Below are 23,918 nucleotides of genomic sequence, written 5' to 3' on the forward strand. Positions count from 1 at the left end.
GCCTCACTCGGCCCCGCTCGGTTCGGGCTCGGCCTCTCTCGGCTCCGCCCGCTGGCAGGCGCTACGCGGGAGCGCCGAGCCATTCCACCAGCCGCCCTGCGGACGCGGCGCCCCGCCGCGCCGGCCGAGCGATGCGCTCCGCTGCTCTGCTGAGCGGGCCTGTGCCGGCTCCGCGGGCCGCCGAGCGAGGGGTGAGCGAGACCGGGATTGGGAATGGGAGCGGACCGGGAATGGGAGCGGGAATGCGAATGGTGCGGGAACGGAGCCTGAACGTGCTGCTGAGCGGGATCGGGATTGGGAATGGGGATGGGAGCGGACCGGGAATGGGAGCGGGAATGCGAATGGTGCGGGAATGGAGCCGGAACGCGCTGCTGAGCTCCCCTTCCCCCTCACACATGAGGGGTTCGGAGCTCTGCCCTGAGGTGCTGCGGCGGAGCGGCGGCCCCGATTCCTCCCCTCACAGCGGCACCAAATGTCAGGAATATTGCCACATTTGCCCTTTTGTGTCGCACCGTGCCGGTATTTGAGTCAGTGGAGGTGCACTGGGATTGCAGTTACCTAAAAGTGTGTTTGTTTCTGTTTGTTCTTTCTCTCTAAAAGCAGCTTTGAAGTTTTGCAGGTAGCCCTTAGTTTTTACAGCTTGCCATAAAGCATCCAGACCCAGGACTAAGGAAATTCATTGAATTCAATAACTTTTCCGTGCTGTGGAGGTTTTCCATGGCTGTGCAAGGAACTTCTGAGCAGGACTGGGTATTGCAGGTGTAACAGTCTGGGGCTGGCATGGAGAACATGGATATATCCCATCCCTTGGGACACAAAACTAGGAGATTATCAAATGTTGCTTGCAGGAGCTAAGCCCAAAGCAAAATCAGGTGGTTCATTAGTACTGTGGAATTCCTTGCTGAATTTGTTCCCACTAATGAGTGACAATTGACTCATTAAACCTTTGGTCTGAACAACTGTGGTTATCCTGATGTGCCTCCTGAAATTTCCTAGATGTCCAGGAAGGGTGAGCACATCACTGGGAATTTCTCTTCCAAAAAAATACCGTCACAAAATTTTGGCAAAAAAAAAAAACAAACCAGTCTTTTCTAAAGTTCTGGGCAGAGAGAACGATAGGAAACCAAATTAGCCGTAATATTTTAGGGGTGAAAAAAAGCATTGTGAGATTTCTCACAAGAACACAAGTCCTATATTGCAAAGGGAAGTAAATCTTAAAAAAATTGGAGAAACTTTGTGTGGCAAAAGGGGATGGCTTGAGCCTCTTGTTTATTTTATTTTTTCTCCCTGTGATTTTAACACACTGATTCTTTAGTCACTGCAATTTTAGGAGGAATTCCCATTTTAAAATTGCCTTCATATGTCATAGCTCCACCCTCCTTCATTCAGTAAAGATTAGCATGTCATGTATTTTATCCAAGGTAACACTGGGCAAAATCTCAGCATTTCCTGGTCAGAACTCAAGGTCAGGTTTTCTGGGAAAAACCTAAGAAATACAGAAGTTTTTCCTCCACTCAGTGGTCTTTTTTGGGTTGGTCTTCCACTTCTCTTGTGCCTCTGATTTAAAACAAACATGTATCCCAAACTTTCTCTGGAGGACAAAAAAACCTCCAGTTACTCCAAATATGCTGCAGTTAAGTCTCAGCTGAGTCTTTTTATTATTGAATTGCTGAACTGTGTTAGCTCTGAGCTTTTCTTTTTACTTCAATATGTTGAAATTTAGATTTGCCCAGCATGTCTTCACTGACAGAGAAGGACAGACCAATTGTTCAGTTCTTACTCAACACTGGCACTTGCCCACGATGTGTTTTGAGGTTCTGCTGCGTGGGATCACAGATGCTCTACAGACATCCACACCAGGTTTGTCCTTTGTTGTGTTCTTGGGCTCTTGGCCTGAAAGGAAAAGGAGTTATGGAAAACTGTGCTTTTCCCTTTAATGTAAAGGAAATTTGCATGAAATTGCAGAATTGGTAGGGGGATGCAACTGAAGAATTGCAGAGCAAAGGTAAATTTAAAAAAAAGGTAAATCAGAGAACCATAGTGTTATTAGCTCTCCTTCTTAGCTTGCTCTAATCCCCTGTCTTTATGCTTGTGTCTGCTGCTGTCTCTCTTGATTGTTTTACCTTTCCTCAAGTTTAGACTCTCCACAATTCATTTTTAACATCTTTCTTCCCTATCCTTTTCCATTTTTTATCAATTATTTGAGGAGTGTTTGTTCATTCTGCCGTTTTTTATCTTTTTGCATCTCTACCTGATTTTCCTCTGAGTTGCAGCACAGTAACTGCTCTCTTCCTTACTGAAAGCCTTTTAATAAATCCTTCTTCCTGAACTATGTTTTGTCTCTCATCCTTCCAGTAATCAGAGGCATGCAGGTAATGCTTAATTTTTGAAGGCTTCTCTCCTGATACAAAGTTCTTACTCTGTGTAAGAACTCTGGGTGTTTAATTTCACCCCCACTTGTGTCTGCCCTCTTTTCTTTTAGTTATAATGGCCAGCTCTCTTCCTGGTCTAGTGGAGTTGAAGGAATTAAATTCTAACATAGTCTAAATCACAAGAAAGCACTTAGTGTCTCTTTTCATGGAATAGTGATGGGGCAAAGATAAATGTGTTTCTGCAAGTCAGAAAACATTTTCATTCTTGGATGATTAACAAGTCTATTCAGCAATATTTTCTCTGGTAGTTTCTATTTTGAGAGAAATGCAGCTTGGAGCTGTTGAATTGTGTCTTAAAGATGTCTTTGGGCATAAATTCCATGTTGTTAATTACATACACTAAGCCTCAGCTGGAATAATACTGCCTTATGGAATTGTGCTTGTTAAAGAGGAACAAACAAACCATGGTGTGATTCCTCTGTTTGTGTTAGGATCTGCTGAAGGATTTGCAGGAATTTCTGAAGAACAGTCAGGAAAATGAAGGCACAGTCTGTTTGGATGTGGCTGACCCACCTTGTAAGAGAATCAGACTTGAACACAGGGAAGAAGGTGCTGATGATGTGAACCACAACGGAGCCATCCCGCAGCTGCCCTCGGCTGACAGTGGGAATGCTACCATGGAGAGCTCGGCTGGGAAGGTTTGCAACGTGTGTTTGGGAATTCTCCAGCAGTTCTGTGAGGCTGACTTTGTAAAAAAGGTAAATTTGTAGCATTTTGGGGTACTTTTTTGGAGCTTGTGTATGTTTGGGCCTACAGGACAGAGCAGGTGACTGAAAACACTGAAGTTTTTTTGCTGTTTTTTTTTTTCCAAATAAATGGGTTTTTTTTCTTTTGAAAGAGAAAGACCAGACAGCAGACCAAAACATTTGCCTGTTTTGAAGATTTGAAATGTAGAAGGCAGAATCCTACTCCATCCTACTCCTGGGCAGTATTTGCATACCTGCAGCTGGGAATTTGCATCTGTGGTGGGACCGAATTTTGCCCAGGCTTTGTCATAGTGGCACTTTTTTAATAAAAATAGCAGTGCAGGTGCAATGGAATGACTGCAGGGAGCACACTTTCCTAAGAAAAGGACTAACAGATATGTGGCTACATGAATTTAGGACATGACCTGAGGTTCAGCTGCTTTTAAGGAAAACCTCGGTGGAACTGGCGATCTCTGTTCGCCTTTTTTATGTGACAGGAAAATGAGGAGTCATCAAGTGCTGTTCTCTGAACTACACGTTTCTAATACAGCATGAACATGTCTTTATGAAGTACCAGAGGGGAAGAAAACGTTTTGGTGATGCAACAGATTGTGGAAAATAGAGAAAATGTGAAATAGGAGAGAATGTGGTTACAGGGTGTTGCAAATGCCATCTCTGAGCAATTGCACTGCTCATGTGGCAAACTGAAATATCAGCTAGAAAACTCACACTGGCATCTGAGATATTTAACAGAGTTTTGATAGAAAAGGATTTGATTTAATAGCAGGAATGTATCAAAAATGGGACTAGACAGAAATCATAGTGTATCGTTTCTGTTGTTGCAGAATGTAATTGTTTCTTTTTTGTTTCCATGGGCAGAATATGTATCTTTTTACAGAATCCACTGCTAAGATTTGCTTCAGAGCTACTCTCTTCAGTAGCAATGGAAAATCTGGCAGCACTTGTTGAGGCACCACAAAACCTAATTATTTGATACATAAATTTCCTTATCTGAGATGCTGATTTCACCTAAAATTTCAATGTACAATAGGTCCTGGTGTTAAAATAGTGAGTTTGGTTGTTTCATAGCACCAAGGATACTGTTGAGTAGTAACTCTTTTTAACAGGACAGAAAAGCTTATATTTCAATAAGTTGTTAGTGATTACTCTGGTTTGTAAGTTGAGCATCTCTCTGAGTGTGTGTGAACATGAATTCACAGAGATTATCCTAGAACAAAAATTATCAGCTCAGTCCCATTGCTGTGGTTTCATATTAAGCTCCTTCTCTTACAGGTGTGCCAAAAAGTTAATTCTGCTGACTACCAGTTCACCAGTTTTGTATTTTCTGTGTCACTACCCCCACAGCTGTCTGTCAGGGAGGTAAGTAACTCAAATAATAACTTAAATAATTAAGTACATATTTAAGAAAGTAACTGTAGAATGTGTGAGCTGGAAGTGGTTTGATTTTTAATTGACATTATTTAAAAAACACCCAAAGTGAAATCTCCTCTCCCCTTCCTTGTGAGTATTATTGTAATTAATAAAGGGCCTGAGTCACTTCAGTTTTCAGTTAGCCCAGGAGTTACTTTCCATCTGAAGACCTAAAAGGAGTTTGTTGAAACCCTCAGTGAATTGTTCCCTTTGGAGCAGATGCCAGCCCTGCTTTGTGGATCTTCTCAGAGACAGAACTGCACAGCTGGTGCCTTTCCAGGGATAAATGATAATTGGTAGTGCAGAATGCAAATGAAGGAATTTGAGGATGAACTCTTGAAGTGTTCAGCATTTTAAATGATGGGAAAATACACTTAGTTGTGAGATACTTTGCAGTCTTTCTCTGCTTTCTGCTAGAAAACAATGCAAAAGCACTGTTCTAAAAGTGATGCAAAAGTGGTGTTTGAAAGGGCAGCACATCAATCTGTACAGGAGGTGCCTGCTGGAGTTAAGATGTAGTGGAGGCTTCAGTGAACATGGCAGAAGGAAGGGGAGATGGTGTTAAATATCTGTGTAAAGCTGTGGTGAGGTCTCTTCTGCTCCCAGAGTTTGGTAAATAACCTCCTGCACGAGTAGTGGTGGCTTGTGCTGTGGCATCTTGGGCAAGTGCCACTGTAATAGATAACAAATATTCTACTCCAAAATCTTCTGGAGCATAAAGGTTCTCTACTTTCCATCTTCAACTGAGCACACTTGCTGTGTTTGCTTTGTCCTTTCTGGCTGGGTGAACCGCCCTGATTCCCAGTTTGCTTTTTGATGCCTCCAGAAAATGAGGTCTGTCAAAAAGCACTTTCAGGCTAGGTGAGTACTGGGATGCCTGTGATGCTCTGGCAAACCCCAAACATAGGTCAGACTTTAGCAAGCTTTACTCCAGCTGTAAGCTTGGTGTCAGCTGAGGCGATCCAAGAGCCCCTGATGTTTGCAGGAAGCCTCGGTAGAGGGTGGTGTTGCATTGCAGTTCAGGTGAGGGATGTCCTCACTGCCTGGGGCTCGTGTTCCAATAAAGCAGCGGTGCTGGGACAGCCAAGGGAGTCAGAGTTGTTCTGCGGGCCCACAAATCAATAGATGGACTGAAAGGAATGAGTAGGAAGCTCCAAAACTGGATCTGTTCCCTTTGGAAGCACTTTTGGTTTGACTGGGAGAAGGTTTGGATTTAGAAGATCCTGCTGTCCTTTCTATTCCATCCCTCCAGTCTTGTCAAGTGCCAAAGCAGCTGTTTGCTCCAAATGCAGGGGTGAAAAGGGGTGATGGTGGAGAAAGAACTTTAAAAATCATGGGGCTTTATTTACCTCCTATCGGTTTATCACTTAAAAAAGACAGGTGAGAACCTGTTTTACCACCACAGAAAAGCAGCAATACAGTATGTAAAAATGCCTGAAAGTATCAAAATCAGGTATCAGAGTATCTCAACATGCTTTGTGCTGAAAAGAGGCAATTTGTTAAATTCTGCTTTTAATTCTTTGACCTGCTGTGTACAAGAACATGTGGAATCCTATCATCAAAGAGCACCCAAAGGCAGCCTCTCTCCCTCTGCCCTCTGGTGTGACACACAGAGTTTCTCCATCATCTTTTTTAACAAAAAAAAATCAGAAACTGCCGTTCAGTATTACCTTCATCTCATTTAATTATGACAGTTGTCATCCTGCCAAGTCTAAAATGTACGAGAGGAGCTGGAGAAGAGCGGGACATAAAATCTACATTTGCATAGTATTTGTATCTGTGATGCAGGGAAGCAATTGCCTCCTTCCACAAGTAGGAGATTTGATTGAAATAAATCATAACTACAGGAGTCCCAAGTTTATGTCAGACAGCTCTATTAGAATATGAAGTGAGTGGTGCCCTTCAGAAGGGTGACTGCTGGCTCTGCCTGTGGTCTCAGTCGTGATCCATCATCCTGGTGCTTGCTACAAGGACATTGATGCAAATAACATCTGTAGTCATTACTCCCTGTAGGGCTGCCTGTGCCTCATCTTGGAATTCCCCATCTCCAAGCTCCTTTCTAATGCACTGAAACAATGCTGTGGCTGGGATTGCACGGGGTATTTCAACTGTTGCCATTGTGCTCCCTCAGATAGCACCAGAATAATATCCTGCAGCTCCTAATCGATAACAGTGCCTGGGCTGGTGTGTTCCAGAGATGGATTTGCTGCTGAGCATTGCCCTGCAGGCTTCAGCTCTGTAATGAGCATTTTTCATTTCCAAACCACTTCACAAACATGAAGTAATTACGAAGTAGAGGGATCTGATCCCCTGCTCCACATTCAGCTGGGAGACAGTAGAGGAGTTTGACTGGCTTGGTGGTTGAATGCGATTTGGAATTTGGGATCTTTTGGCTTCTGTGCTTGCAGTACCCTCATCTATTTTTTTCCACTTAATTGAAGGGGAAAAGTAATTTCTTTAATTCTCTTTCATCGTGGAAGTTGAGAGAGATAGGAGATGAAATTTGACCTGTGGTCTCATTTTAGCATGGCTGCTCCTGTGCAGAAGTTTTGTCTATTTTGTAGTTTTATCCCAAGAAAACAGGGAAGAGGAGTGAGATTAGCCTCCCCCTGAGTCCCAACCATCCCAAACCTGTATGTGCTCTGAATCAAGGCATGAGAGAGGTTTCTTTGTAAGTTGGCATTTGTCAAATGCAGATTCCTAGGCCCAGTTCTGTGGTTGTTACATCCTCTAGTTCAGAGCTACACTCAATGAATTTCAATGGAAGCTATTTTTATTTATGATTTTATCTGGGTTATTATGCAAACAGGATTACAATATACTTCAAGTGAAGCAGCCTTACTCATACTGTCTTCAAATGCAGGATATTGAATCACAGTGGATTTGAGCAAATGGGATTTCATCACTACAACTGCATTTGTTTAGTTCAGCAGTGTGGGTTTGTGCATCATGGATCTAACAAAGTTTGTGTCCTTTCTCCACCATCCCTCTTCCCTCTGAATTTCTGGCACTGTCTTTAGGGTTTCCTCATTCTTTTAGATGTACCAAGTGAAGGATAATAGACTTATTTTGTTGAGTTCCTAATCCGTATGGAAAAGGGGTCCATGATGTGGTTTCTTTTGATATCCATGTGATCCTGACCCTTCTTCCTGAAGTTCGAGACCTGTTTTCAAACTTCTTCCTTAGAATTATTTTCTTGACAATGCACAGTGATTCTTTCAGCAGAGTTTGGAGGAGGTTATTCTTTAAGTATATGAAAAAATGAAAGACGGGGAAGGGATTTAAAAGTCTGCTGCCTATAGGCTGAAAACCTTAATTGCGGTGGATTCAAATCAAACAACTTGATTTTTGGAATTCATCTTCACTGAGGATGGTGACACAGGCTGAATTAGTTAAGTGGTTTCCTGCCAGTCCTAATGTATTTTGTAGTTGTTGTTAGTAGAGGAGAGCTGAAAATGCTGTTGTGCTTCACTGTAGGAGTTTTTCTCTTTTTTCTAATTGTTAATGAACTCAAACATTTGGGTTCCCATCTGATTTCTAGAATTATTCCTTCTGTTCCTCACCTTTTCCATATTTAGCCTATTCACCTAAACTGAATGGTGTGCTGTAAATAAGAGGCCAATTCTGTGATTACCATAAGACCAAGTATATTTTAATTTCAATTTTTTATAATGGATGATAGCTGAATTTGGGGGTTTCTTAATTTATGTCAATCAGCTTTCGTATACCATTCATTTAGACCCTTTTAATTTATATATGGAAGATAACTGATGACTTACAGTCTTCTTGTAGTTACAGTATTAATAGCAGGTTTCAAAGTGTTTAATGATACCTCTTTTTTTTTTTTTCTTTTTTTTTTTTAAAAGCCAGATAGGCTATGACGTGAAAAGCAAAGTGATGTCTTAGAAATAAAAACTCACAGCAATTCCATCTTTCCACTTCTGAAGCAAAAGCTAAATTCCTGATACTTCCTTTTTGTCACAAGTTTTAAAAACACTTCTCCTTTTGCAAAGAGTCTCTCAGATTGTTGGGAGTTCTGAGCCTTAATTTCACTTGCTTTTGTTTTTTCCTCTCTTTTCCCTGGGCATGGCTGGTGACCTGCAGCGTGCTGCTTGGCTGGGGGTGAAGCAGCAGATGAGGTGAGCCATTGCTTTTGCTGTCTGTTTGTCTGTCTGACAAGAACTCTTCATACAGACATACTTTTCTCTATATAAATGTTGATTCATAGTCCAGTTTACCTGATGCTTACAAAGAATAAGGTGGCAGATGGGTTTTGTGTGTTTTGTTCTTTCTTTTTAACCTGCTTTGAACTTACTTGGGGTTTCTTATCTCTTTTGCTCTCTAACTTCCCAAACAAGTGGTTTGAAATGCATCTCTGTCTTCCTCAGCTTTTCTCTGGGCAGACTCTGGAAAGACTCTTGCAACTTTTGATCTCCCAGGAAGCTCTGGCATCAGTTTCCTCAGCTCACAGAAAAAAAAAATTATCTGTTTTACTTGGCAGTAGTTACTAAAGTCCTCTTGAAATGTTGTACGTCATGTATCTATTTTTGACAGACCCCTGTGCAAGTCATTATTTCTTTGTGATTCAGAAATCTGGGCCTTCCCTTGGCAAAGGATGACATCGTTCAGCTGAAAGAAGCTTATAAGTGGATAATTCATCCCCAGTTGTCAGAAGAGTTGGGTGTTCCTGCTGATGGAAAGGTCTTGTATAAATAACAGAAAACTTCCTTCTTTGTTTCATCATTCTCTTTTCATGCATGTTGGGGTGTGTATATTTATATGCTTATGGTAGGGAAATAAAAATGTATCCTTTTTTCCTTATTAAGAGAGAAACAAGTTGAGGCTCCTAAATTCACTGTAGGGAAAAGCAAGGGGGAAGTTCTTTTAACCAGAGATCTCCAAGTGAGAGTCCTGAGGGGCCCACTGTTCATTTTTGCACACACAGATCATTGCATCTTCTGAAAAAACCACAGGCTTGTGCTAAATCTCTTGTGATGCCATCCTCCTTTTGTTAATGAGAGTTTTCCAGTTGTCTCCTATTCCAGGAACCCTGTTTTGCAGAGGCTGAGGAGTGCTCACACATTCCTTCCCTGCTCTCCTGTCACTGCCAACACTTGCTACTGCTCTGGAGCTCAGTTGCTCAGGTTCTATGGATAAAATGAATTTCTGAAGTGTACTTTAAGAGAAAAGACTGGCCCTTGTTCACTTTAATGAACACTAGAAATGAGCTTGTTGGGACCTGCAATATCACTAAGCAGGCAAGAGAAATGTGGTTTTTTCCAAACTGTTTTCAACTTGCAGATTCTGATTAATATCCTTAAAAATCTTTCTGAAGGCCACTGACTGAACATGGCAATCAGGTGTTGCCAAATTCAGGAGCACCTTCAATTGTAAATTTTCTGTAGCCAGAAAATTTGGCTGCCTGTAGGTTTTACTTGTCACCAGCTATAGCACTGACCCCAGGACTAGATTCACTTAGTCTTTATGTTGATTTGTCAGCTTCCATAATAATTACAGGCTGTGTTTTCCCAGGAGTGCTAATTGAAAGCATCCCTTTTGTCTTAGGGAAGAAAAAACCCCACTGAGTTACTCTGAAGATGATCCAGGAAGAAACAAACTTCTTGCACACCAAGTTAGCAAAAGCTCCACACACCACGTGGGCATGGAGCCACTCCAGACACCCCTGTACCACAAAAGTTGTTTTTCTAGTGCCCTTTATCTACAAGGCACTTGAATATTAGCCAGTCTTTTCAATAGCCCTCCCGAGGTGTGCTGGTATCTGAGTAACAGAAGTAATGAGCGTTGTTTGCCCAAGGCCAGAGAGGGAATTGGGGGAAGAATTGAGATTACACTGGAGTTCCTGGGCTAGCTGTCAATCCACCAGGACGTGTTGCCTTGCTTTGCCCCAAGGCCATGCAGGCATTGCAAAGAAAGCCCCTGACAAAATTTTACAGTGGTGACTACTGCAGGGTTTTTATCTTGATTGCACTCCCGGGAGGGCTCTGGGGTTTAGTGACCGTAATAGGCTTTGAGCCTTGGCTGCCTCTGCTCAGCCCTGCACAGGATGGAACCGGGGCAGGTCACTCACGGCTCTGAGGTGCTCTCACGTCATCTTTGGTGGCTTCAGAAAGGCAAATGCTGCTCTGGCACAGCTTTTAATGTCTTTAAACATAAATAAATGGGTTACTCTCTCCTTTGTCTCCACTGTTTTCCTAAAACTACTTGTTTTGAGAATGTCCTCCCTGGTTGTTTAAAAAATTATTACCACCTCCTTGTTCTTTTTTCTGTTTTTTTAATTTAGAGTCTGTTTGAAGTTAGCGTGGTCTTTGCTCACCCAGAAACAGAGGAGGAGTGCCATTTCCTGTAAGTTTTTCTACAAGTAACAAAAGATCTTTATCTAAATGTTGTGCAACATTGTTGGTTTGGATTTGTTACAGAGCAAAATATGCAGTATTTATAAGCTAGAATGTGGTCTGCATCTAGGTTTCTTCATATCCACACAAAGCTGCAGAGCTTGAAGTTACACCATCTCTGGTTAATTCTGCTCTTTGATGCCAATAAAAAAAAAAAATCCAAAATTCTGATTTGAACTGGAAGGAGAGCATTCAGATAAGTTCTTCAATTTCAGCCCTCCTCAAAAACATTCCCTGTATAATTTTTAAAAATTTGGACCATGTAATTGCAGGTGGGGGAATCTTTTGAGATCATACCTAAATTTTTCCTGCTCCTATAGGACACATGGAGGAAAGGCTTTAAAGTGAGTTAATCCAACGTAGCTGGTTGATGAAAACAAACAGAAATTCCCTCACTACACACAGCCTCTGGCCTGGCCCAGCAGGGCACCTGCTGTACACAAAGAAGCAAAATAGTTCTGTGAATTTAGCTGCCATTTAATCTGTTTTCTCAAATTCTAGCTGTAGTATATTCTGGAAAATTAGGGTCACTCTTCCTGTTTGTTGATGCTTCCTGGAAAACCTAAAGTTTCACTCAGTTAATTTGCACCTACTGCAAATTAAGTCTTAGCATAGAAGGAGGCTGAGCAGAGATGTGTCTATTGAAACATGAATTAATTTCTTGAGACTGGAGATTTCTCTTGCAGCCTTTATTTATTTCCTGATTTCTCTTCTGGCAATTTAAGCCAGATCTTTAAGTGCTGAATCCTTCTTGGTTTTCCACAACTGCATCTTTTGTTTGTCTTGAGGTAGGGGATGAGGGGATGGAAATTTAGGAAGGAACCAGTATTAGGAACAATTATTACCAATATTTCCTGAACATCTTTCCTTTCCAGCTTCTTCAAGACTGGGCAAAAGAGGGAGAAAGTTGTAGGGCCAAGCTACAGTTCTAAATAATGGTTCCCACAATCCACAATCCTGTAGAGAACTGAAGTTTCTGCATCCTGCACCCTTTTGTTCTAATTTATTTCATTTTGCTTCCTTCCTCTGAAACCTCTTCACTGCTATTTTGTGCTCATCCTTCCATGCTTTTTCTGGCATTTCAGGAATATTGCTGTTGAACCTGTTATGATACCAGTGTTAGTGCTCCAAGCACAGCAGTTGTAGAGGTGAAAGCTGTAAAGAAGTTCCATTCCACATTCCAATTACTCTGGTTTATTCCGTGTGACCTGACAATTTCCCTTTATTTGCCTTCTCTTTGTAGCACACTTAAGCAGCAATTAAGGTTGGAGACACTTTCTGGAGTAACAGCACATCACCTAATTTAATTAAACAGTAATTCCTGAGGTGCCAAGGCATTCTGCCTGTGTGAGTGGCTGGCTCTGGGCAGTGCTTTGGTTTTCATGTAAATATGGTAAAATTTGGGAATTATCACAGTACTAGTGATAGTCATGGTTTCTGTGGAAGCAAAGTAGGGTTTTGTCTCAACCTGGAGAACTCCAGGTGTGCTTTTGGATTGGATTTCCAAGCATGGCACCTGCTGTTTCTCACCTGTTCTTACATGGTTGTGTGGAGGTGGGGGTGCTGAAATGACCCATGGTTTGACATGGAAGGTTGAATTGGCTCTTGTCAATTCATAGTTAAAGGTAAGGTAATACTGAAATTTTTGGAAGAGGGAGTTTGCATTGCTTTGGGTCACAGACTGACCAGGGAAGTTGTTTGTGTAGAAACAGCAAAACCTGCTCCCTTAGTCTGAAGGGGTTATAGAGGTGTTGAAAAGCACCAACAAGAAATGATAAATTGAGCTGGAGATCAGAAATACCTCTGACTACAAACACAGAAATCCAGAAATCATCTCTGACTGCATGCATAGAAATGCACTAATAGGAACAGCAACTTCCTCTACACTACTCAGAAAAAGTGTTTCACTGACTTGGCTTTCACTTTTGTGAAAAGCCAATAGTTTCCTTTCAAACAGGCAAAGCACAAGTGGTGGTGAACACCTGGAGTTACTTTTTTAGTGGGAAATTGAATTTTCCTCTCCAGAAGGGACAGTTTGAATCTCAGGTTTGTAGTGAGCATTGTCTAAGAGCGGCAAGTACAGATTTCAAGGTGTCAGCAAATCTTGCCTAGAACTTAAATTATTAATCATGACCTTTATTGAGAAGGATTGGGAAGGACTAAAAGATAAACTGGTCTGCTTTTCCATCCCATCTCAAACCTGAGACACGGTGTTGGTCAGAGCAGAAGAGCAGAGCTTTGTCCATGATTTCTCTGGATCAAGCAATGCACATCTTGCACCGTCCGTGGCTTAGGATAAAGGGAGTTTGAAGATCTGCTCTGAGCTAAGCTGTGGAAGTGAGACACTGGATGTATGGGTACAAAAACCATTTACATGCTATGCTTGTGAGTGTATCTGTTTATTTCTTTCTCTGTAAGAGGAGCAGCTAATTTTCATTTCTGTGTTTAGAGCCACAGCCTGCCCAGACTGTTTCAAACCAGCGAAGAACAAACAGGTAAGATCTCATCATTGTATTTCTGCTCTGACATTCAGAATTTCACAGCAGTAGCTACAATTTGCCTGGGTATTCAGTCAGTGCTCAATGTCTGCTTTTCCTTCATCAAAAAGCTCTCTAGTTTTCAACTGCCTGAAAATAAAGTTGTCTCCTTTATTCACTTCACAATTCGCAGCTTAGGAAAACCAAGAGCTCAGTGCTTTTCTTTGGGTCATTCATTTTCCAGGCTGTCTAAAGGCCATAATTTTAGGAATTTATTTCTGTAAATACCTCCCTTAAGATGTAGGAATTTGATTGTCATGCATCAAAAGTAGCATAAAAGATGATCCTCAAGCTCTCTGTGGGTGAAGCAGTTCAGATAAGTCACATTGTGAAGATGAGACTCGGCAGCCAAAAGGGAAATGATCACAGTGCAGTTTTCATGTGCTCTGATCTGAATGAAAGCCAGGATACATGCAGGATGGTTTTATCCTTTCTGCCTCTGGAGGAGGGGGGAGAGAAAAGGGACCTTGCCACTTGTTGCAGACCCTGAGCACGCACGCAACCATTGACAGAAAAGGGGACACGCGAGGATAAAAAACCAGTCGGAGGGAAACTGATACAAGTGGGACAGTGGATGTGATCAGAGGGAGAACAAGTAACTCCTGTCAGAAGCCATTGCAAGGCCTTTTATTCTTTCTGGTGAAGAGTCTGCCAACATCTGGCAGAGGCAGAATCTGGCCCAGGAATTCTGCTGACTCTGCTCCACCTGACCAATAAACGCTGCTCTTTTTTTAGCAGGGTTGTATTGTTATAACTCACTGCTTGCTGCATTGCTGTCCTTTAAAAGGGGGGAAATCCCACATAAGGAGCTAAACCAGCAGGGCCTGGCTGTTAAATCCACACAGGCAACAAAATGTAGGGGAATCTAAAGAAAAATAACAGCTCTGAAGAGCTGTCAGAGGTTTGTCCTCACAAAGAAGCTGGGCTTCAAGGGCTGTGTTAATCAGAGAAGTGGTGTAAAAACTGGCTTCTGAGGGAAAATTTCTGTGCTGTCTGTGTAGATGGTTATTTTAACCTGCTGCTGCTTTCAGGGCTTTCCTGCTCATCTGTTCTATCAGGAAGGGAAGTGCTGTTATCTCCAATTTATGCCTAGAAGGAGAAAGAGCAGCTTTCCTGAAGACACCCAGGAACTCTTTAGAGCCAAGACTTGAATTGTCCCAAAGAGTGACACAGTATTTTTTTATTTTTTTTCCCCCAAATCTCCAATCCAGTTTGCAATAAAGACACCATTAAATTGGAAATTCAGCAGACAGCCGTCAGGGCAGTCCCAAGGCTGGAGCACATGCCTGGTGTGGGAGGCTGAGGAACTTCTTCAAGGTTCTTGGTGAAGGCTTTGGGGAGGATCCAGCTGAATCTCCTCCTAGTGCCAAAAGAGATTATTGAGAGCAGGGAGCCAGATTGTTCTGCACAGAGCGTGGTGAGAGGACGAGACACAGCAGGAATACACTGAAATGAGTTCAGAGGAGATGCAAGAAAAAACATTTTACCTTGAGGAAACTGACAGTGAAGCAGGCTCCATCCCAGGTGGATTTCAAGACCTGACCATGCTTGATTAGAGGGTTCATTTAGAGACCTTCTCCTGTCCTCAGCTTTCCTAGAGCAGGATTTCACCTCAGCTGTAAGAACACTTGTTCCTCCTGTCCCAGGAAGGTGAATTCTCACTGGAGTTATCCCAGCAGCAGCTGGCTGTGCACAGAGCTCGGCACTTTGCTCCTGGTGCTGGCATTGCAGCTTTGGCTGCAGCTTGGGAGTGGGAAGCTGCTTGTTTTCCATAGGAGGAACTGCCCAGCCCCACCGTTCAGAGCTATTAATTCTGAAAATCAATCAACTTTTGAACTTCAGAAACTTGAGATTCCTACTCAACAGGCTTGTTTTCAGCAGAACTACCTGCCTGCAATCACTGACATGAAAGCTGAGCTTAGGTATATTTAACTCCTGAAAATGAAGCTAGTTTAGGTTTCTGTCATGGATTTAGGATTCTGGTTTTAAACTGTTTTGCAAATTTGGATCTGGGCTCCCAAGTGAGCAGTGACAGAACTGCACAGTGTAAGTTTCAGTGCTTTTTTCTTCCTCGGGCATATCCTTTCTTTGCTTTTCTTAGTCCTTGACTCATTTTTTTATTTCACTGTGCAGTCTGTTTTCACCAGAATGGCAGTTATAAAAGCCCTGGAGAAGATAAAAGAAGAGGATTTTCTCAAGTAAGTATACACCAAAACTATTTCTTAGTATTGTGCTTTTGTATAGAATTGGGGAAGGGGGGAAAATATTCAGCAGGTATGTAGTGGTGGGATGGCTTTAAAAGAACTTCTGATTGTTTAAATTCTGTTGCTTTACTGGTTAAAATGTGGGGTTTTTTTTCTGGCAATAGAAAATCACTCCTGATCTTTTAATTGAAAGGATTCTTTAGAGCTTTAGAGTTTGTAAGGCAAGCTTCCCTTTACAAGAAATATTCCCATATTTCCAAAAGTTTTAAGAAAACACTGTTAGTACTGTTAGTATGGTAAAAATCACACACAGTGGGAAGCCAAAAGTAGGCACTTTTTACTGCTCTGGTGATGCTCCATCATGTTCTGGTAGTGATAATATGTTTTACTCTGTTTTTACTTTTAATACAGGCATTTTCCGTGTCCCCCAAGTTCACCAAAGAACCTCTGTGATGCTCTGGAAATTCAGTGCAATAATGGTGCAGTTTTTGTGGCTGGTAAAGTGATCCATTTCTCTGCTGATGTGTTATCTTGAAGAGAACTTTGTAACACTGTCCTGAGACCCAGAGGATCCTTGCTGTTTGTTAGTTCCTGTAATGAAGTGTAAGGAGCAAAGAAACAAATCCAGCTCTATCCAAGAGCGGTTTGAAAGGGGAAGAAATTATATTTGATCTTTGCTGAAGATATTATTTTGTCAAAAGTTAGAAATTACAAATCCCCTCAGAATAATGGTTTGGGAAAGGCAGCTCCACACCAGCAAGCTCCCAGCAGTGCTGTTCACATCCTTGAGTTTTGATTTGGATTCAGAGGTTTTCACCATCTGGATTTCTCTGCATATTATCCCATCCAAAACTGCAAATCCTCATGGGATTTATAAAGGTTTGGGTGGGACAGGTAGTGCAGCAACACTTGGGTGTCCTTGAGTTGAGATGATTTAACTTTTTTATCCTCTGCCTGCCAGATTATCTGCCATTCTTCTAGTCCTTTCTATGAACAGCTTATTTAAATACATGCAAACTGATGATTGTTCAAAAGAACCCAACCTGTAATTTAAATCCAGCATACTGTGATGATAAAAATCCTGAATATAAAGAAACGGAAAATGAAAAAGTGCAAAAGTGAATGGCAGGGTAATCGATGTTCTTCATATAACCATTCCTTATTTTTAATTACTGATTGGACAGTTAGATGTATATTTTTGTGAATCCAAGATATCCAGTTCCTTCTAGACTTCTCCAAACACACTGTTTTATTTTAAATTGCTTTATTGGATAGTTTTATCAGAATTCAACAGTATGAGGAGCAAAACTGAGGGTTTGCTTTCTGCCTGTCATTTAATACTGGTCTTGTCATTTATAGTTTATATCTTGCTCCAACATAAAAACAGTCCAGGCAGGTATTTAATTTTTCAAGAACTAAATCCAGAATAGAATTTGAGTACAGTGCAGATATTTTGCTTTTAATAAATGAGATGGGATCTTAATTTGTAAGCACAACATTGTCCTTTTGACCTTACCTTTGGTGTTTAGCGACCACTTCCCATCCCAACCATTTTTAAGGATTTAGGGGCTGCCAAACCAAGAAACACCTTCTGTTTTTTTAAACCTACTCTTGTTCAGATCAAAAGTTAAAATTATTAAAATGGGGAGCTGAGAGAGAGAAAAAAAAAAGCAAACCTTGTTCTCCTTTTTCCATTTTATGAAAAAGAGAATTTAGCAGTGTGAGGCTCTATCTGAATGATGAGTCATCCTACTTTCATTATTTGCCCCAGTGAAACTGTGTTACTCAGTTTCCCCATTTGTTTGTGTGGCTTTTTCTGCTGCTCAAACTGCAAAAAGGAAACATTGTTCGAGATAGGAAAATATGATAGAAACCCCAAACCCCTGAGATGTCAGAGGCCCAAAGTAATGCACAGAGCTACTCTGAACTATATTTTATATTTGCAAGGTTTCAGGTTGAAAGCAGTTTTAGCAGGGGGTTGCTTTTTGGCCTTTAGGAATTATTTCCTTGCTTTGGGAATATTTTCACTTCTTATCAAACCTGTCCATAAAAAAGCTGGTATTGCTCATCCATGTCAGGCTTGTTCTTTAGCTGTAGCCTGTAAAGGAGGTGCCAGGAAAGCATCACTGGGACCATCCAAAGATGCCAATCTCTTTATGTGGCACCCTCTCAAGATTCCTGCCATTCCTCCTAATTTATTATTGGGAATTTCTGCTCCTTGCATGGCGTTCCTCGTGGTGAGCCAAAGCGTTTTAGTTTGGCTTCCTTTTCCTAAGCCTTCAGGCAATGGCAGAACTGCCTTGGAAGCTGGATTATTTCACACAGGAGGGTTATTCCTGGAGGCAGGACTGCAGCCACAGGCTCTCCAAGGCCAGCCTAAGTGGCCACCCTGGCTACTGCCTCTCTCCTGGACACAGCCACGTGTGTTCCACGGGGCTGGTGTAATGCTCCTGCCATTAAACAAGCTCAAGCCTGGCAATTTATTTTCCCATGGAAGTTAAATGTGCTGTGCAAGGCTGCAGCTTTTGCTCACGGTTGTAGAATGATTAGAAGTACCGTGGTTGTCTCTTACAGGAAGATACAACAAATATTCCAGGAATTTACCTCAGACTCCCTGGATTATTGATGGGGAGAGGAAGCTGGAATCTTCAGTGGAAGAATTAATTTCAGAGCATCTAATGGCAGAATTCAAGGCAGACAGTAAGTATTTAGGAGATCTCCTACCACACATAGTTCTCATCATTATTAGAAGATTTTTTTCTTGATAGCTACCCACTTAATATGGGAGTATAATGGGAAAAAATGATGTTTCTCTATCCCTCGTTTCCTTCCAAGTCAAAGCTTGTAAACTTTATTTAGCTGTGATCTGGAAGTAATTAGATCCTTTTATCCTGCTCAAGTAGCTCCTCAGTGGATCTGATGATGCAAATATGTTGGTTTCATGTGGTAGTGTTTTTGCTTAACCAAACTTCTTAACAGTTGGTAATTCATAAAATGACTTGTACCAAGAAGGTTTTTGAAGGTATTTCATAGGATCTGCCTGGCTTTTGACCCCCTCATGTTTTTTACTTCCATTCATTATTTTCCTCAGTGCATAAAGTTCCACAAGCTAAATGCTTCTCCAGGGATTATCCAGATGAAATTATCACTGCCCATCATTTGTCATCTAAGAGATGTGGAATTAGACACATAGAAGGCCCAAGGAAAAATTGCATTAAATATTAGTTTGGAAAAAACCCTGCTACTCCCCCTCTTCTCCTCCCAGTGGATATGCTAGGCTGGTTGTAGCAACCTCATTCAGGCCAAGGAATTGGGAGTGCTCTTCAAGAAACTTGGAAATAAATAGGAATTCCCACAGTTTGTGAAGTGCAGGCTCCAGTTTATAAAATAGATTTGAAGTAGCTTTTGCAAACAAGTTTAGAAAGAAAATATTTCACCTTTTAAAAGTTGTAGAGAGTATTACAAATGTAAAATAAAAGCTCACCTTCCTTGTTCAAATCTGTTACAGGCTTTAATTTCAGTTCCTCTGGAAGAGAAGATGTGGATGTAAGGACACTAGGCAATGGTAAGGCTTGGAAGACCCCTTGTGAAACACAGAGATGAAATGGGTGCGTGGAGCCCCTCTCACTGATCCTGCTGAATGCCAAGCATGCCAGGCATGCTTTGGAATTTTATCTCTGAAGCATTTTAGTGAAATTTAGATATTTATTCCCAAAGACCAAACAGCTTCATAAAACCAGCTTGAAACAGGAGCCCTTTTTCAGTGGCCTTGACTGCATGGAAAGGCACAGTTAGTTGAAAGTATTTTATTTTATTCACTCCCTACTTTTAAGTCATTTATGTCAGACTGATTCCTGTCTTGTTTTCTGCTGGATCTTTCTAATTCCCCCACTGTGACTGTGGAGTGGGGGAGCCTTGTTTGCTGTTTGAACTTGAGTCCCTTACAAAGGTCAGGTCTTTCCAACTTGCTGAAGCTGCTGTGGCCAAGGGAGGAGGGAAAGAAAAAGTAAAAATGAACGATTCTGTATTTCAGTAGCTGTCTGATTTGTAGTGTGATTCTTGGCATGGCTTGTGCTGGGGATTGTCCTGGCCCTGAGCACAGAGTTACAACTCTGGCAACAGATGTTGAGCTGAGGGAGTGGGATTTAACATTGCCGTGCACCTGGGCATTGCTGTAGGTGACAGAAAATAAGCTAATTAGCTTTTTTTCTTATTTTATTTTTTAATTAGCACAGACTTGTACAAGATGTCTTCTGGGAAGTCATAATTTGCACTTACTGCTGATACTGGGGTTTAGTAGCCAAAAAAAAAGTCCCTTGTTTCTTCCCTTGCATCTGATGCTCCATCCCTCAGCCCGCCAGTCCTCTCCCTGTTTGTGTAACAGCAGACAGTCTTCACACCTTCCAGCCTTCCTGTGTAAATGCAGCATTAATTTAGAACAACATGTTTTTATGTTTTATGCCCGTGCCTGGTGCCAGGAAGGCCCTTTGCGATCGAGCTGGTGAATCCTCGCAGGATTCATTTCACCGCCGAGGAGATGAAGAGGCTGCAGCAGGTAAATCACGGGCACCTCACGGAACTCGTCAAGCATGTGCTGCCTCTCCAGCCCAGCAGCTTTGCTAACTGATTCCTCTTTTAAATATCACAGGCAATTAATGACTCTTCAGACAAAATACGGGTTCGAGATTTACAGCTTGTCACCAGGTCAGTGTTCATCATCGTCGTTGTCGATTTCAAAGCGACACTCAGGAGCTGAGAAGTGTTCTCGCTCACAGCCTTGTGTAGTTGTGCTTATGTTAAGTGAGTAATTAATTCCTTCTGTTTAGAGAGGCAATTGGTCGCATGAAGGAAGGTGAGGAGGAGAAGACAAAGACCTACAGTGCCTTGATCTGGACAGACAAAGCAATACAGAGAGAAGACATCGCGTTTCTAGATGATATCAAGGTAGCAGGAGCTCTTGTTGGTCATTTAAATAGCACCTGTCCTGGTGCCCTAGGGAAGAGTTAAACACAGGCCATCCATGGGCCTGTCTCTTGCTCTGTGCTTGGATTTTGTTTGGTTGGGTTTTTTTAATCAGGGTTTCTCTTGCTATAGGGACTTCCATACCACCCTTCCTTCCTTCACCAGTCACTCCAGCAGGACAGGAGGGGTTGGATTTTAGCAGAGACAACAAATCATTGTGTAATGTTCACCTTCCGGGAGACCAGAACCTGGGAGAGGAGGAAATCTGGCACCCTTTTTTACCTTAGATAGCATCATGTGTAAGTGAAAGGAGCAGAAAAGCTCTTTTGCTCTGCTCTAAAGCTCTTCTCCCACAGCTGCAGCAATTTGGAGGTGGAAATGTCTATGTCAGAGTGCAAAGAAGCCTCAGGAAGGCTCAGCATGTGCAGGAATGAGACCTTTATCCAGATGTTGGCCTGATGAAGAAGTGGGTTCAGTTTTTGGTGTGTTGCACCATTTCAGCTCATTCTTAAAGCCATTACAGCTCAGGGAGACAATTGTTGGGAAGTTCTTCCTTTAGCTTCCCTTAGCTGCCTTTCCAACTTCTTCCTCTCCTTTGGGAAAGGGAGTTGGGAATGAACTTTTGAAAACACTGTTCTGAGATCTAATCTCATTTAAGGTTTTCTCCCCCTCACTTTTATTTCTAGGGGGTTGGCTGTAGTTTAGACAGAGCATTTTGTGGGTGGGATTTATTTTCTTTTCTGATTGCCCTGAGGCTCTGAGTGAGCTGCTAAATCCTGGAGTCATTCCAGCAAAGGGCTATGGAGATTTCAAGGTTATTCCTCTGTATTTGTGATTCCATTAGTTTGTGTTCATGTGAGGCCTCCTTTGGCCTCTGAGAGGGCTCTTCTTTTTCCTTTGATAAACTTGGAAAAAAACCGGTCTTGCCTTGAGATTACTCAACTACCAGAACACAAGATAAAAAAGACGGGACTGGTTAACACCACACACGATTCCTACAACCTGTGGACCCTTCTTGCACATTTCCTTCCTCACATTTTTGTTCACTTCTTGTGCCAGGAGTTAAAGCTGGACCAGAAAACCCCTCTGCGGGTGCTGCACCGGCGGCCGCTGGCCGTGCGCTGCCGGCTCATCCACACCATGAAATCCGAGTACATTGACGAGCACCACTTCCGCCTGCACCTCAAGACTCAGGCAGGAACGTATCCTTGGCTGCCCTGACACCAGGCAGCTGCCAAGCAGCCTCCTGTTGGGAATGGTTGGGATAATGGGAAGTTTCCTGCTCGGGTGGTTGCGGTGTTTTGAAATCCCTGCTCTCCCCCAGTGGCGTCGCTGCACAATATTTGCTTTTAGGTCACAATTTCACACTGGAATTTTCATTAACTATGTGGCAGATATAAAAATGTGCTGGTTAAAATACACTTCAGCTTTTTCTAATTTAACTGAAAACTTTTCACCTACAAAAATGACCTTTTCCACAATATTTAATGCACTTCAGTGCAGGCTGGAGATGGCTGCTATGTACAAGTTATGGATTTGTTCTAAAGTCACTACTCAGTTTGGAATGAAACAAAATAAAGGTCAGCAGAGCAGTTATGACACCAGAACCAGAAGGAATTAGGAGCTCTCTTAAAGATAGGCATGGGCTTAATACAATAATAAGAAATTACTTAGAAGAAACCACTTTTTTCCCCACTTTTTGATTTCTTTCCTGTGAAATCCACTTCTCCTTAGCCAGTGTTTTCCAGCTACATTAAAGAGTTCGTGCATGGAGACTTTGGGAGAACAAAGCCCAACATTGGGGCCCTTCTGAACAGAACTGCTGACATTCTGGAGCTGGATGTAGAAGTAAGTTGGTTGCTGTTTGTCTTTCCTGGAAATTACTAAGGGAGCTGCCCTGGTGAGATGCTTTCCATGGACTTGCTCTAAGTGGATCAACATTCCTTGCCGTGGGATCCATTTCCTACTGCTCCTTTGTAAAATAAGTTTTTCCTACTTAACTTCTTTGTAAATGCAGCCCAACAGAGGGTGATGCTGCCAAGTAGTAGCAAAAGGAGTTGTGATTCTTTAGGTATCTGTGAAATACCAACTCTGCTGCCTTTTTTTCCCCTTCTGCTTTTCTAGTCTGTTGATGTTGACTGGCCTCCAACCCTGGCTGATTAACTCCTGGAGCTGGGATGAGGAAGCAGCAGCTCCTTGGCAGCAGCTGGTGACCAGACACTGTGCAGTGTAACAGCCTGGGTGCCAAGGGTGTCCCTGGAACGCTTGGATCACGTTGATCTGCCAAAGGATACCCTGGAGCTCTCCTTTACACACTCTGGACCAGGCAGTGTTGGTTCAATCTCTAGCCTTACTTTTATTTCTTCTGTACATAAAAAGATTTTGGGGAGCCAATGTTTATAACCACCCCCCCATCAAGCCAGACTTTATTTTCAACTTTTTTTGTATTGGATACTACAGCTTTCCTTGTGTGGATGCAGGTAACACTGAGTTATCTGAAACCCACTCCCAGCTTTTTCTGAGCAGTTCATGCAGGAAACCCCACCAGCCAGGGAGGCTGCAGCCAGCAGGACAGTGCCTGCAGCAAGTTTCCCTGACTGCTTTTTGATCAGTGGCAGTAGAGATGAGCAGATTTGTCTCTCAGAGTGCATTTCAAAGGGAAAAAATAGTTTTCAGAGAAAAACTTTGCATTTAAAACCAAGTTTTTCTCATTTAAAAACATTGGGGATGCTTCCTAGAAACAAGAGGTGAGGCCTCATCATCCCTCTTGAGGAGTAGGAATTCCCCAGTGAGTCACAATATATAAAAAGACTGGGAACTCCTGGCAGTGGTGCATGATGAGAATCTAAAGAAAAACAGGAATACCAAGAAAGTGCAGGCAAAAACAAAAGGTACCACAGGATGCTGGTATCGAGAGAGAGATAAAAAGCTGTGATTTAGCAGCATAATACATTTTTTCTTGTACTTCACCTTGGATGGATGCCTGGAAGAGTTGAACACTGCCTAGGAACTTGCCTGGAATGGGGAAGATGTGAGGTTTTCTTTGGTTATTTAAAATATTTCTTACTAAGCACCACCTACATCTTTAGGAAGTGATTTTTTATACCTGTATCACGTTAATCCATGAGGGAGGTGCTTCCCTGAACTACAGAAGAGTGTTTAAACTATCAACAAGGAATTAAGGTTTGGAATTTCAGAGCTCTTTGTTACCATTGTGGGAATAAGGAGGGTAACATTTCCCAAGACAAGCCAC

At 42.1% G+C, this 23,918-nt stretch overlaps 1 protein-coding gene across 3 annotated transcripts; it reads left to right on the top strand.

Annotated features, from left to right (window-relative positions):
• The first annotated feature begins 4 nt into the window (after window positions 1-4).
• On the top strand, window positions 5-22,928 carry PUS10 (pseudouridine synthase 10). Of its 3 annotated transcripts, none has more exons than XM_058834328.1 (18): window positions 5-191; window positions 1,724-1,860; window positions 2,864-3,130; window positions 4,412-4,498; window positions 8,654-8,688; window positions 9,139-9,250; window positions 10,851-10,912; window positions 13,412-13,457; window positions 15,633-15,697; window positions 16,115-16,200; window positions 18,278-18,403; window positions 19,212-19,268; window positions 20,182-20,258; window positions 20,352-20,407; window positions 20,530-20,647; window positions 21,725-21,867; window positions 22,414-22,513; window positions 22,790-22,928. In XM_058834328.1, exons 2-18 carry the CDS (start codon window positions 1,735-1,737, stop codon window positions 22,826-22,828), a joined length of 1,602 nt encoding a protein of 533 aa, XP_058690311.1. In that variant the 5' UTR covers window positions 5-191; window positions 1,724-1,734; the 3' UTR covers window positions 22,829-22,928. The 3 variants fall into 3 exon arrangements, with proteins under 3 accessions (XP_058690311.1, XP_058690313.1, XP_058690312.1); XM_058834330.1 differs by lacking the exon at window positions 5-191 and adding an exon at window positions 195-251; XM_058834329.1 differs by lacking the exon at window positions 5-191 and adding an exon at window positions 314-344.
• Window positions 22,929-23,918: the final 990 nt, after the last annotated feature.

Source organism: Poecile atricapillus, chromosome 3 (genome assembly GCF_030490865.1).
Source record: "Poecile atricapillus isolate bPoeAtr1 chromosome 3, bPoeAtr1.hap1, whole genome shotgun sequence".
In the NCBI taxonomy this organism is placed as follows: Eukaryota; Metazoa; Chordata; class Aves; order Passeriformes; family Paridae; genus Poecile; species Poecile atricapillus.